At 59.7% G+C, this 14,397-nt stretch overlaps 3 protein-coding genes across 4 annotated transcripts in view; 2 read left to right on the top strand and 1 right to left on the bottom strand.

The window, feature by feature from the left end:
• CHTF18 (chromosome transmission fidelity factor 18) overlaps positions 1 to 552 on the bottom strand; it is a 12,001-nt gene extending 11,449 nt beyond the window's left edge. The window contains exons 1-2 of the mRNA XM_029957812.1: positions 508 to 552; positions 81 to 126 (exon numbers count right to left, since the gene is read on the bottom strand). Coding sequence (XP_029813672.1) covers positions 81 to 126; positions 508 to 552 — 91 coding nt within the window. The remainder of the gene's footprint in view (positions 1 to 80; positions 127 to 507) is intronic.
• Positions 527 to 4,697, top strand: RPUSD1 (RNA pseudouridine synthase domain containing 1). 2 transcript variants are annotated; one of them, XM_008928204.3, is made up of 6 exons: positions 527 to 757; positions 850 to 973; positions 1,635 to 1,737; positions 1,818 to 1,919; positions 2,113 to 2,664; positions 3,424 to 3,483. In XM_008928204.3, exons 1-5 carry the CDS (start codon positions 576 to 578, stop codon positions 2,514 to 2,516), a joined length of 915 nt encoding a protein of 304 aa, XP_008926452.2. In that variant the 5' UTR covers positions 527 to 575; the 3' UTR covers positions 2,517 to 2,664; positions 3,424 to 3,483. The 2 variants fall into 2 exon arrangements, with proteins under 2 accessions (XP_008926452.2, XP_017944747.1); XM_018089258.2 differs by having other exon boundaries at positions 534 to 757; positions 2,113 to 2,366; positions 3,424 to 4,697.
• A 2,844-nt stretch (positions 4,698 to 7,541) lies between these two features.
• Positions 7,542 to 13,607, top strand: LOC108638700 (mesothelin-like protein). The gene is given in 13 exon segments (XM_029957811.1): positions 7,542 to 7,587; positions 8,000 to 8,031; positions 8,466 to 8,515; positions 8,750 to 8,815; positions 9,361 to 9,586; positions 9,935 to 10,090; positions 10,237 to 10,370; positions 10,636 to 10,769; positions 10,925 to 11,025; positions 11,249 to 11,476; positions 11,942 to 12,209; positions 12,654 to 12,896; positions 13,525 to 13,607. Coding segments are annotated over 13 exon segments (1,767 nt in total).
• The last annotated feature ends 790 nt before the right edge of the window (positions 13,608 to 14,397 follow it).

Here is a 14,397-nt window from a genome sequence, read left to right as displayed (position 1 = left end):
CGGGACGCGGGGACGGCGGCAGAGCTGTGCGGTGTGACAGCGGCGCGGCTGCGGGATCGCCACGGCGGGGGCTGTGTCACCGGGACCGCTGCGGGACCGCGCCAGCACGGGGTGACACCGGGGGGGCTGCGGGACACATGGAGGGTGACACCGGTGTGACACTGGTGAGGCTGCGAGACATGCAGGGTGACATCAGTGTGACACCAGGACACACAGGGTGACACTGGTGTCCCTCTGGGCCGAGCAGGGTGACAGCGGTGTTGCTCTGGGAGTCACACAGCGTGACACTGGTGAGGCTGAAAGACTCATGCTGGGTGACACTGGTGTCACTGGGCCGAGCAGAGTGACATTGGTGTTGCTCTGGTCCTGTGCAGGGTGACTCTGGTACCACACAGCACCAGTACCTCTCCAGTCCTATGAGGTGCCCCACTCCCTGCTCTATTCCCAGCCCGCCCTGCCTGGGTCCCGTCACTGCCCAGGGTGCTGTCCCACCCCTGTGACACCCACCTTGCAGCTGGAGGCTCCCCCCACCCCTCTCACCCCAATTCCCATGTCACTCCCGCAGGGCGCTGGCCATGGAGCCAGGCACCATCGACAACCTGTCCATCCTGTACCAGAGCTCCGACTTCATCGTGGTCAACAAGCACTGGGACATCCGCATCGACAGCAAGATGTGGTACGAGACACTGACCCTGCAGAGCCAGCTCCGGCACCGCTTCCCCGAGCTCGCCGACCCCGACACCTACTATGGCTTCAGGTGAGTGGCCAGGCACCCACCCGGGCTGTGCCCTCGGCTGGGGGCACCCCCAAGTCCCCCAGGATGTTCCTGCACCCCTGTCTCCTCCCCAGGTTCTGCCACCAGCTGGATTTCTCCACCAGCGGGGCCCTGTGTGTCGCTCTCAACAAGGCGGCGGCGGGAAGTGCCTACAAGTGTTTCAAGGAGCGGCTGGTGACCAAAGCCTACCTCGCCCTGGTGAGCCCACCCTGCCAGGGCCTGCTCGGGGCTGCCCTTCTGGGCAGGCTGAGCACCTCTGCTGGGAGGCTGAGGGAGCTGGGGTTCAGCCTGGAGAAGGGAGTGCTCCAAGGAGACCTGAGAGCCCCTTCCAGTGCCTAAAAGGGACTCCAGGAGAGCTGGAGAGGGACTTGGGACAAGGGATGGAGGAACAGAACAAGGGGGAACGGCTTCCCACTGACAGAGGATGGGGTTAGATGGGATATTGGGAAGGAATTTCCCCCGTGAGGGTGGTGAGGTTCTGGCACAGGTTGCAGCTGCCCCTGGAATTGTCCAAGGCCAGGTTGGATGGGGCTTGGAGCAACCTGGTCTAGTGGAAGATGTTCCTGCCAATGGGTTGGAACTGGAACTGGGTGGGCTTTAAGGTCCCTTCCAACCCAAACCATTACAGGACTCTGTGATTCTATGAATTGCAGCTTGATCTGCTTCTTGCATCCATCTGGACACAATTCTGTGCCACGTGCTCTAGGAAAACCCTGCTGGAGCAGGGAGGTTGGACTGGGAGTCCCCACTGTGGACTCTCCCAACCTTTCCCATTCTGTGATTCCACGATTCCTGGCACTGAGGGGTTGGTGAGGAGCACGTGCCAGGGCTCAGTTTCAAACCCCCTTTCTGCCCCCAGGTGAGGGGCCACGTCAGCCAGAGCCGGATGACGATCCGCTATGCCATCGGGAAGAACACCACGGAGGGCAGGACCCACATGATGTGCATCGACGGGACAGAGGGTGAGCCCCCCTTCCCTGCACTGCCCAGACCCCTTGAGCCTCGCCGGGGGATGACAAACCCCCTTTGGATCTCGTTGCAGGCTGTGAAAATCCCAAGCCTTGCCAGTCGGAGCTGATCGTGCTGGAGCACGGATCCTACAGTGGAGACCCCGTGACCAAAGTGCTGCTGCAGCCCCTGACAGGTGGGGGTTGGGGTCAGGGCAGCAGCTCCGGGGGGCTCTGACGTGGAAGCAGAGCCCGGAAAGGGGATGAGAGAAGCCGAGAACTGCCGGGCTCAGGGGGGACAAACCTTACCTGGTGCGTTGTCACCTCGCGCGCTGAAGGAGGGATTCAGGGATAACCTGTCCGTGATCCCTCCACTCCTGCTCTCCCCAGGGCGGACTCACCAGCTGCGGGTTCACTGCAGTGCTGTCGGTCACCCCATCGTGGGGGACTTCACGTACAGCCTGGGCCAGGACAGCAGCCCCTACAGGATGATGCTCCACGCCTACTACCTGCGCATCCCCGCGCGCGGGGAGCTCATCGAGGTGTGCGCGCCCGACCCCTTCGTCCCCGCCATGGACGGCAACTGGGAGCCCCAGCGCGTCACCCGCCGGCTGGAGGACACCATCCAGGAGCTCAAGGACAAGGTGACGCAGGAGGAGCAGGAGCAGCAGGGCCAGGAGGCCGTGGGTGGTGGTGTGGAGGAGGAGCAGCCCCGGAGCGAAGCCGGGAGCGCGGAGCCGGAGGAGCAGCGGGCGCGGTGCCAGCAGTGGTTGGCAGAGTGGGCTCTGGAGTGAGCACGAGCCACGTCCCTGCGTTTCCAGCTCCATCTTTGTCCCAGTGGGTCCCCTCGGAGCCCAGCGCTGACTCCACGCCTGCACCTCCTGTATGCCAAGGCTTCCCTCGCTCACGGGGCTGGATTAGGCACATTGATCAGCGGTTAGGGTGGGTTTGCTTTTTAAAGTCCATCATCCAGCTGGCCACGGGATGCCCCTTCCCCACTTCCAGGCCTCAGCAGCAGAGTCAGTGTCACACACCAGCTTAGAGTGACCCCAAGGCTTCCCATCCCTGTCCTGGGGCTCGGGCCCAGCCAGGGCAGCACAGACACTGCCTTTGCCATGACATTCCCACAAACCCTCCGTGCTTGGATGCTGAAGTGCAGCCCAGCACAGGGAGGGGAGGACGTGCCACGAGCAGCTTCGGTGTCCGTGTCCCCCGTTCCCATTCCCTTCACTCCAGCTGCTGCACTCACTGGCACACGTGTGGGAGGTGGGACATTGGGGGGGCTGCAGCAGGGGCTGGGGGCACCAACAGCCCCCCAGTTTTGGGGTGCTCCAGGTGTTTGGCCCACAGAGATGTGCTGGGATGGGCACAGGAGAGGTCCCTGCCTGGCACCAAAGTGCTGCCCATCCCTGCCCCGCACTCCCCTCCTCCCTCAGCCCTCCCATGGGGTTTTTAAAGGCTTGGTGAAGGTGAGAGGGTTGATACAAACGGATTTTAAACCTTTTTCAATTTTCTAGGGGAAGAATCTAGTCTTTTAGGGGTTGTAAAATACGGGTGGTCTCAGAAATGAGGTATTTTTAGTATTTCTGTGGTCAGAGAGCCAGCAGCCCAAAGCTTTTTTAATGGATTTTATTATTCCTTCTACTGGTATTGCCTTTCCTGCTTTTATCCTGGGTGTGGGTGTAACCCCTGCTGAGACAGGTCAGAGGACACGAGCCCCTTGCTGCTCACCTGGACAAGTCCTGGCTTGATCCCATGGTGTGGCTCCTGGTCCCATGGTGTGGCTCCTGGCTGGCAGGTTTCCAGAGGGTGCCAGAGGAAGGTCCTTTGGGTGGACAGTTTGGGAAGGCTCTGGAGCAGTAGGAAATGGATGAAGCTGAAAGAAAGACTGATGTGGTGGCTCAGCTCCGCTGGCGCTCAGCTTTGCAAGATTCCAAGAAGAGTTTCTCTGGAAGTGCCCTTGCTTTGCTGGTCATCCTGCTTTGCTTTCCCTTTCCCACCCTGCTCATCCTCTCCAGCCCTTGGAGGACATTTGGAAATGAGGAGAACAGGACAGCTGGGGAGGGAGAGAGGGGCTGGAGCCCACTGCACACACATGCCCATCCCAGGGGCGTCGGCACATCAGCGTGTGCCCAGAGTTGTTGTCACCCCACCAGCCCCATCCCATGGAAAATGCACCTGGCAGGGGTTTCACACAACTGACATTCCCACTTTGAGGGAGAATAAAATGTCACAGCTCTCTCCCTGTGGGTGAACATACCCTGCAGGTCACTGAAATCCCGGGGGGAATTGCATCACCCACCCCTTGTGTCCCTGGGTGCAAGTTCACTGTGCTTTTGTGTCTTGGTGGGGATGGCTCTGAGGTGCCAGCCCTGGGCTCAGGGTGGGTTGGAGGAGCAGGAGACCCATCTCCTTCCTCCCAAGCCCCCTCCCTGCCCATCCCATGTCCCAGGAGTGGCCGGGAAGGGAGAGGCAGCCGCGGGCAGGTCCCAGAGCTGTAAATTACCCTCATGAACCTGTTTGCCAAAGAATGAAGGGGGGTGACGTGCACGGGAGGTGCTGAAAAGTGCCAGGTGAGATTTACATGTCACAGGTGGGACACAGCCTGCCCTTCCCACTGGGAACATCCGGGAAGGGGTGGATCACTGGGGTGGGATGTGGGGACGCTGATGGACCATCCCTGCTGGGGGCTGTGTGGAGGAGCCCCCTCCCCAGCACCCATCAGCCTTCGTGTGCTGCACTTATACCCAACACCACAGAGACCAGAGATAAGTAGGTGTTTTCCTTACCCTGCAGAGAGTGTTTTCCAGGTGCCCTTCCCGGCATCCCGTCCTGCTCCCTCCTCTCTGCCGGCACTGCCACGGGGCGTTGGCTGCGAATCCCCCGGTGCTGGGGTGTGTGTTGTGATGTTCTGTGCACTTGGCAGTACCCGTGTTGTTGCCTCTCACTGTATTAAACGTGTCTCTGCCCTTCGGCCCCTGTCTCTCAATCCAACGCGGCTCCGGGGGCTTCCAGGAATGAGCCCGGACCGGCCCGACGGGACCGGCCCCGGGGCTCCAGCCCGGCCAGCCTGCTGTGTGAGCACCGCACCGCGGGGTCCATCCTCCCCCTGCTGGAATTCCCGGCCAAAACCACCGGGATGAGCGACCCCACAGCCCTCCCGGGTTTAGGAACAGAGGTGACCGAGGATGGTGGAGGCAGCTGGGGCAGATATCGGTGCCACATCCTGTCCCCTGCCCGTCCCTGCCAGCTGGGATTGTCCCAGGCAGACGAGAAAAGCTCCTATTTTGGGAACATTGTGTCTTTCCCTGGCAAGGAGGTGGGGAGCAGCCCTGGGGCTGGCAGGGTTTAGGGGGTGCACAGGGAAAGCTGCTGTCACTCCTGATGATTGGATGCTCCCAGGGCTGGAGCCCCTCTGCTCTGGAGACAGGCTGGGAGAGCTGGAGGTTTTCACCTGGAGAAGAGAAGGCTCCAGGGAGACCTGAGAACCCCTTTCAGTGCCTGAAGGGGCTCCAGGAGAGCTGGAGAGGGACTTGGGACAAGGGATGGAGGGACAAAGTGAGGGGGAATGGCTTCCCACTGCCAGAGGGCAGGGTTAGATGGGATATTGGGAAGGAATTCTTCCCTAGGAGGGTGGGGAGGCCCTGGCACAGGTTGCCCAGAGAAGCTGTGGCTGCCCCTGGATCCCTGGGAGTGTCCAAGGCCAGGTTGGACGGGGCTTGGAGCAACCTGGGCCAGTGGAAGGTGTCCCTGCCCATAGGAGGGGATGGGACTGAATGGGCTTAAGGTGCCTTCCAACACAAACCCTTCTGGGACTCTGTCGATGCTCCTCACTCATCCTGCAGTCAGAGCCCACAACTGACCTGCTGAGGTCCCAAGGAAGGGACTTGGGCAGATGTTCTTGGCACGTTCAAGTTCGAGGTGGACCCTCCTGTGTCAGCTCCTGAGGGTGCTTCAGGGTCAGTTTTAAGCTCTGTGGGGACACAGTGGACTTGGTGACCTGCAAAGGAGCTCCAGTGTGTCCCTGCCCTCCTGCTCCAGCCACCCCTGCCCAGCCAGCCCGGGGCAGGGGCCGTGTCCCACCAGCATCCTCATAGCAAACAAGTTTCTGTAATTTTACCACTGCAACAGGAGCTATTTTTACAGTAAATCCTTCCAAAATAGAAACCAGCAACACCCGCGGGCGGCGGCCGAGCCCCGGGGCTGCAGGACCGGTTTGGGGGACGGGGCTGGCGACAGGACACAGCTGGGAGCACTGGGAGAGGTGACAACCCCCCCTCGGCACTGTGCCAGCAGCTCCAGGGACCCTCGGAGAAGTCTGGTACCCCCAAATCTCTCTGAGAAGGGGGTGCAGCCTTGCTGCCAGCCCAGCCACCCACTCCAGCTGCTCTGGCCCTTCCCTTTTCCCGGGATAAACGCTCAGGTAACGTTTGTGCTCACGGCATCAGGCTCCTCCAGGCTGTCATCCCACAGCCTCAGCAAGGATTTGTTTCCTTTCCTTTTGGTCTCCTTCATGGCACGTGCTGGATGGCATTTCGGAGCATGATCAGGGAGAAAGCTGTAAAAGAGGGAATGGGATTGTCCATGGTTAATGGAAAAAGGATGGACGGGAGGGAAGCAGCTCCCAGAGGGTGCTGAGCCCATCACTGAGCACTCGTCTGTTCTGCACCTCAGTTGCCCTGTAAAATAAACCCCTGAACAGCTCAAAAGGTTTCCCACTCCCTGGGAGCACCTTTATCTCCCTCAGGAGCACAGAAATCACCAGCCTGGGGGATTTATCTCCCTCTGGATTCATTTTGGCTTCAGTTGAACCAGAAGTTCAAAGTTTCCTTTACAGGGGGAAAAAAAAAAAAAAAAAAAAAAAAAAAAGGAAACAAAACCAAAACCGGGGAGAAGGGAAGGAGCCTGACAAAACACTGTTGAGAAACTGCCCCGTCACACCCCTGTCGGGAGCAACATCCCCACCCCGCACAGATAAGTGCCGAGCCTGCCGGCGCTGCCCATCCCCGGCCCGCGGGGGGAGAGGACCTGCCAGGCTGAGACCTCGCCACCGAGCCAGATCCCCCCGGACAGAGAGGAGGAGAACGGCTCGGCACGGCCACGGTGGGATTTGGGGAACAAAATGAGCCCTCAGGGGAAAAATTCCTTGCATTGAACTTGCGCTGAGTTCGAACTGTGGGCAGCACTGGGCTCAGCGGGGGGATTTTGGGAGCAGGGATGGATTTTCCATCTGGGACGATCCAGGTGAGAGGTGTGGAGTGGGGAACAGCGGGAGGGAAACACCTGCTGGGGCTCCTCCCCTGGGCTACACTGGGTTTCTCCCAGTCCCATGTGGATATGGGGGATGGAGGGGGACCCCGTCCCTGCAGGGCACAGGTAGGAGCAGGGCACTGGGTGTCAGAGGGGAGAAGTTATTGTGGAGTTTCTTTTAATGACGAGTGGAGAATTAAATCATCTTTTTCGTTATATAGGATTTTAAATCTCTCCCTTGGTTGTGGGGAATCTGTGCAGGCAGCACAGGTGGGCACACTGACCCACCCTGATCCCACAGCTCCAACCTCAGCACTGGGTGAGAGAATCGGCTGCAGGGAGAAGAACCCCAGGGGTGGGACACGGCTCCAGCCTCGTGTGGGGTGAGAGAATCAGCTGCAGGATTCCCAGTACCACCCCAAGCACCGACCCTGAGTGTGGGACACAGCTCCAGCCCCATTGCTGGGTGAGAGAACCGGCTGCAGGACCCCCAGCACCTTCCAACAACCCCGAGTGTCGGACACGACCCTCCGGACCCGCGCCGAGGGCGGAGCCCCAGCACCAGCACCATGGTGTGGGCAGCCCCAGCCCCGGCTGCCATCGCCCTCTGCCTCCGTGAGTGACACCTCGTGTCCCTAAAGCTGCTTTGGGACCCCCATCCACCCCCAGCGCCAGGGATGCTCCAGCCCGTGCTGCTCCTCATCCCCATCCTGCTCGGCTTCGGCACTCCCTGCCCCCTGCCTCCTGCTCCCCTCAGCATCCACAGGCAGTGGGAGATTTTTCCCAAGGACAGGGACAGATTTCCAGGGACAGATTTCTCCCTTTTTGCCTTCCAGACCCACCCAGAGGGACCCCGGGGTGCCTGGGCTGGGGGCTGCTCTCTGCATAGAGGTTTAAGTGAACATCATTAAATTGCCAAAGAAAAGGCTCTTCCCAGACTTTAAACCTGGAGCAGCTGTGGAACCTCCCGTGACCACCTGTACATACATCCATGGATGTTTCCTAACCTGCTCCTGCTTCCTTGCAGGTGTCTCCACAAACCTGGTGAAAGCTGCAGTGGTGAGTCTCCCCCGGCTCCGCTGGCTCCCCACGCTCCAGGGCTTTCCCAAACTTCTCAGCTGGTGCCGGAGCTTCCGTGGTTCCTCCATCCCTCAGCTGCAGGGAGGCACAGCTGTCACCTGCCTGCTGTCCCCCTGGGCAGCCCATGGCCTGTCCCTGTCCCATCCCACCCCTCACTCACCCACTGCCCAGCAGCTTCCCTGCCCTGCTCCCAGACCAAGGGCTGGCACCCTGATGGGCTCCCAGCTCTGCTGGCTCTGGGGAAACAGGGACAGACCCACTGAAGGGTCCCCACTCCTGAGAGTGGCTGTGGTGGCTTTTGTCCCCACATGCCATCAGGGCAGCCTTCAGCCAGGTCAGATCCCATTCCCCGCATCTGAAATCCCTTCTTCCCACTCCTTGCCTGGGCTGAGCATCCCTCATCCTGTCCCCAGGCTGCCCTGGTCATTGGAGCTGTCCTGTCCACTGCAGAGCATCACCCTGGGTAAGTACAGCCCCAGCCAGGGCTCTGGGTTTTGGGGGGTCTGGGCAGTGGGGCCGGTGTGTGTTTGGTTGCTCCCCACGCCCGGCTGCTGTGACGGGTCCCTGGGCTGGGGAGGATTTACAGCCTCGCACAGCCGGTTCCGTGCCTGTGCCCGGGCAGGGATTCCGGTTGCTTTGGCTCCTCCTGGAGCACAAACACACCAAGAATTCCCTTTCCTTTATGGGGCTGACACAGGTGGAGCAGGAGCCTCCCCCGAGCAGCTTCATCTCATCCCAGGCTGAAGCGGAGCATGGACGGTGAGTGTTACCCAGTCCAGACCAGTTCAGAGCTCTTGGGGGGGAGAGGGGTGAAAATGCCCCTGTGCTGGTGGGCATCTGGGTGCTCCCAGGAGTGGGGAGGCACAGGACCAGGCAGAAAGCTATGGGATTCCCATAAAATAACTGGGGAGGTGGGGAAAGGACCTTACAGAACACTGGAGGGGGTTGCTCTTACCTGGGAGCAGGAGTATGGCAGCAGCAGCTGGGAAGGAGTGGGACAGGGTGGGATATTCCCCAGGCAGGGTCAGCACCAAGTGGAGGACGCTGCAAGATCAGAGGATGCTCCTATAGATGACCTGGAGAGGTTTTAGTTGCCTTTAACTGGACAAAGTGCAAGTGGGCTGCAAAAACACCCCCGTGTTCTTCAGGAATAACTTTAAGGAATGGAAGCAAATAAGACTTTATGGGCTGGGGATGGGAGGAGGATCCACAGTGGCTCAAGCTACGTTACTGCGATTCCATGTTCATTCACCAGGGCTCTTCCAAGGGGCTCTGAGCCCCGTGGCAGGACCAGGGCCAGGTGGGAAGGGGGGACACACCGTCTGCCTGACACAACTCCTCACCCACAGGCTGCCCCTCCAAGCCCATCACCTCCACCACCATCACCACAAACCCCCTGTTATCCCTGGATTACACCTCTGAGGAGTTCAACCTGTGCCTGAGCAACGATGTCTTAATTGAAAACCTGGAGGCTCTGCTGGACATGCCGTTCACCGTGGACTACTACAAGGTCATGAAAGAAAAGGTGGACCAGGTAAGGGGTGACACAGGGCAGGAGGCCCCAGCAGCCCCTCAGCAGGATGGGCACGGTCTGGGATGGGCAGGACCTGCTGTGGGAACAGGCATCAATGGATGTGGGGATGAAGGGCATCAATGGATGTGGGGGTGAAGGGCATCAATGGATGTGGGGATGAAGGGCATCAATGGATGTGGGGATGAAGGGCATCAATGGATGTGGGGGTGAAGGGCATCAATGGATGTGGGGGTGAAGGGCATCAATGGATGTGGGGGTGAAGGTGCCCGAGCGAGTCCTCTGCACCCATTCCTGCCCTATTTTCCCTTCCCTCACCCTGGTTTCTACCCCCTTGGCCTGGCCCCACAGGCTTACCCATCGGGGATCCCAGAGGAGCTGCTGAGGCGCCTGGGACTGCTGGCCTGCTGGTACTCAGAGGAGGAGATCAGTCAGTGGTCAGTGACGTCCAGTGACACACTGGTAGCCCTGCTCAGCTCCTCGGAAGGGTGCTGGGATGATTCCCAGGTAAGTCCATGGCAGCAGCAGGAGATGAGGCTGCCCAGCCCTGAGGCCCCAGCCCAGCTTGGGGCGAGGTGTTGGCAGCACACCTTTAGCAGGAGCATCTCCTGCCCACCCTGTTGCTCCCACCACATGGACCCCATGCTCCGCAGGTGCAGCAGCTGCTCAGCAGGTACCTGACCCTGGGGGGCACCTTGACCGGGCCCCTGCTCCAGGCCATCGGGGGCAGCCACCTGTGCAACCTGCAGGAGGAGCAGGTGGAGCAAATCCCCGCCCAAGCAATCGGGTGAGGCTCTTCTGAGGGGCACTGGGCAGTCCTGCGAGGGTCCTGGGGCTGTGGGGAAGGGGGTGCTGGGATGGAAGCCCCCCAGCTCTGTTTTGGCTCTGCCCACTCCCAGGCAGCAGGGTGGGATCGCTGCTCCCGCTCCCAGCTCCTGCCGGAGCCCCAGCACCGGGAGTGGGGATGCCCCACACAGCTCCCCCGGCCAACAGAACACTTGGGCTGTGGGTTGGGGTGCTGCCCCTCTCTGAGCTGTGACCCTCCCTTCCAGGACTGCTGGGCAGTTAGACATTTCTGCCTGCTCCCAAGCCAAGAAGGAGCTGCTCTACAGGAAGGCTCGGGAGGCCTTTGCTGACCTGGCCAACACCCCCAGCGTGTATTACTGCCGGCTCCAGCCATACCTGGGTAGGTGCTTCCTCCTTCCCCCTCCCTCCCACCACGAGGCTCGCTGTCTTTTCCTCATCCAGGGAGGTTTGGCCATGCTGGGACAGGTCTGGCAGCCTCCAAAGGCTCCCCAGATATGTTGGGATGGTTGGTACATGTCCAGGTGTCTCTTTAAGGTGGAGCTCCAGCAGAGGACCTGAAAGCCTTGGCCAATGCTGGCGTGGCCATAGACATGGATATGGACACCTTCCTGTCCCTAAATCCCGAGGAACTGCAGGTACAGCCCCTACCCCTCTCCCCTCTGCAGGGCAGGGCTGGCCCAGGGCTGGGCAGGGGGTCCGAGGCCTGAGTCCCATCAAATCACCAATTCTCCACTTTTTTACCTGTGTAAAGTTTCCTTTGGAAGTTTTTCCTTGCTCTGCAGCCCCACTAGAAAAGCATTTTGGGGTGATGCCGGCGGTGAGGATGAACGAAGGGGGTGTTGTGTGTGTGTGTTGCAGAAACTCAGTGTCATGGACGTGAAAAATTTGCTCGGGGAAAACCTCCCAGAGCTGAAGAAAGCTGAGAACGAGCCCTTGGTGATGGGCTGGGTGGAGAGACAGTTCCAGAGGGAGCTGGACCGTGTCCTGGGAATCGGCCTGCAGGGAGGGATGGAGGACCCCATGGGGACAACCACGCCTGCTGCCCCCCCCACCACAGCCAGTGTCACCTCCACAGCCACCAGCCCTGTGCCCACCACCTCCCAGAACTGTCCCCCTGTTCCTTGCCCCCACCACCCCAGATATTGTCACCCCAAGCCTACTGTCCCGACCCTCCTTACTCTATACCCTGGTCAGTGTCACCTCCAGAGCCACGTTCCCCACTTCCATCACGCCTTCCCCACTGTCCTCCACCCCTCCTTCCATCCCCACCACTCAGCCAGCTGCCACCTCCACTGGCACTTTCCCTGTGCCCACCACCCTCACCCACTGTCCCCACCTCCTTTGCCACTACCACCCCCGCGACCACCCAGTCAAGACAGTCCCCCTCCAGACCCCCACCCCATAGTGCTCTCAGCCTCAACCCCCCTAAACAACAGGTCCCCCCTCCACTGAAGAGTCCCCCTGCCCACTTCCATGCCACTTCACTGCCACCTCCAGTCTGCTCATCCCACTCTACCACTTCCATCGCCCCCCCTTTGCTCCACCCACCAGTCTCCCACCACAAATAAGGCCACCCCGTCTCCTGTCCCACTCCTCCCCACCACCCTGGCCCCTGTCAACCCCAACACCACCTCTCCCAGCTCTGTCCCAGTCCCTGCTGTCACCTCCAGGGCCACCACCAGCACCAGTGTTGGCACTGACCCGGCTGGTACCACCCACAGCACCAGCTCCCCTCTGGTGCCTGTGAACACCCCAGCACCCGGGGGGACCACCCACCCTGCTCCTGCCACCCACAGCACTGTCATCCCCAGCACCCACAGTGCTGCCAGCACCCCTGTCCCTAATCCCACCTCTGCTCCCACTGCCACCCACAGCACTGTCATCCCCAGCACCCCTGTCCCTAATCCCACCTCTGCTTCCACTGCCATCCACACCACTGTCACCTCCATCCCTAATCCCACCTCTGCTCCCACTGCCACCCATCACACCCTCACCTCTCTCTCTAATCCTTCCTCTGCAGCCACTGCCACCCACACCACCATCACCCTGAGCACTCCCAGTGCTCCCAGCACTCCTGTCCCTAATCCCACCTCTGTTCCCACTGCCATCCACACCACTGCTCTCCCTGTCCCTCACTCCCCCTCTGCACCCACTGCCACCCACAGCTCTGCTCTCCCTGTCCCTCTCTCCCCCTCTGCACCCACTGCCACCCACAGCTCTGCCCGCCCTGTCCCTCTCTCCACCTCTGCTCCCACTGCCCCAGCCACAAGCCCCCCTCCCCACAAGCCCACCCCAGTTCCCAGCTCCACCATCTCCACCCAAAAGAGCATCATCTCCTCCACGCCCGAGACCACCCCAGTGCCCTGCCCGAGCAGTGGCCCCCCGGGATTCCCCAGCCCTTCCTCCACCACCACCAGCAGTGAGGCCACCAAACCAAGCCCCGGAGCTGTGCCGGAGTCACCACGACCAACATCCAACGGGCACATCAACCTGCAGCCCAAGCCTGGTAAGGTGGGAATGTTCCGAGTCAGGAAAGGCTTAGGAATGATGGTGAGGCCGAGGTCTTCAGCAGTAAGCAGATGATCCACCTCATTCCTGCTGGATTCAGTCCTGGCTTCACGGGCAGTGACGTGTCTGTGCAGCCCCCGGAGCTGCCTCAGGTCCTGCGAGCTCTCAGGTCTGCCCAGGAGCACCCTGAGGTGTCTCTGAGCCCCCCCAGCCCCCAGCACTGCAGAAAGCTGGAATAATCCTGGAGAAATCCTGGAGGAATCCCACTCCTGCTAACCCCTGGGCTGCTCTCTACCTGGGTTTGGCCTTCCCTGTTTTAGCTGGGCATGGTGTTCCTGAGTGCAAGCACTAAAGTCTGAGCTCCTTTGCTCTGGCAGAGCTGCCCCTGTAGCTTTAATGACCCTGGGGATTCACTCCTGTCTTGTGCTGGTGAGTCAGGAAGGCTCAGCCTGGGGACAGTCACACCTGGGGCAGGCCAGTGTCTGAGAAGGTACAGGCAAGGTCCCAGGGGGCTGAGAAGTGCTGTTCTAACACATGGACCCCCTGGGATACCTGAATTCCACTGCCCTCTCAGCTCACACATGCCCTGCACCTGGATAATCCCATTATTTGTGTTCTCCCCCCAGATTCAGGACCCAGACTGTCCTCCTGCCTCATCCACGTGCTGGCTGTCACCGTGGGGACCTTGCTGCTGCAGGGGCTGCTCTGACCCCCACCTCAGCACCACACCCACCCCATCCCTCCTTCGTCTCCACCACCCTGCAACACAATGGTGCTGGGAAATTCCCCGCTGGAAAAGCAGAAACCCGGGAAAGGAAGAGAACTCCTCCGTTTGATACCAGCACAGAACGGGATTATTATTTTTGAGGCTGGGCAGTGAAAGGAGAACTGGTATTTTTCAGCCCAGAGAAGCCCCACGGGTACTTACTAGCAGTTTACTCCATGTAGTACCAGCAGTGCTGAGTGCTCTGACAGGGCAATAACACCAGGCCCACTTCTACCAGGGGCTTTCCTTCTAAGGAATCCCACTGGGATCTGTGAAACAGTGGGACAACTCAGGGATTGGAGTCACTGGCCACTGCAAAAGAAGCAGAACACAGCCCAGCAATGCAGCTGAGAGATCCCCAAAATTGCATTTACTCATTTCATGAACTGCTTTTTGATCCAGATCTGTTCAAACTCCACGAAGACTCTCATGGGATGATTCACTGAAGATAATTTATCTTGATTACTGGTGCAATGCTATACAATAAACCATCAATCAACTAGTGTTTTCCTAATCTTTGAGGTGTTTAGTGCTTAGTATTGTACTATTTTAGCTTAGATCTAAAGTCTGCACTGAAGGGCAGACCAGGCTCTCTTGCTCTCATTCTGTAAAGCAATGACAGCAAAGATTATTTTATATATCTATACATCTATATCCCTCTTTCTCCTCCAGGCTCTCCTCCCTGGGGGAAAGGGGATTGTCAGGGGCTGGATACAGGTTGTACTGAGGCATT

This window comes from Manacus vitellinus, unplaced genomic scaffold, assembly GCF_001715985.3.
Source record: "Manacus vitellinus isolate BGI_N305 unplaced genomic scaffold, ASM171598v3 scaffold_12_pilon, whole genome shotgun sequence".
Classification (NCBI taxonomy): domain Eukaryota; kingdom Metazoa; phylum Chordata; class Aves; order Passeriformes; family Pipridae; genus Manacus; species Manacus vitellinus.
The sequence above is the reverse complement of the archived record's forward strand: the minus strand, read 5'-3'. Positions and strand labels throughout refer to the sequence as shown.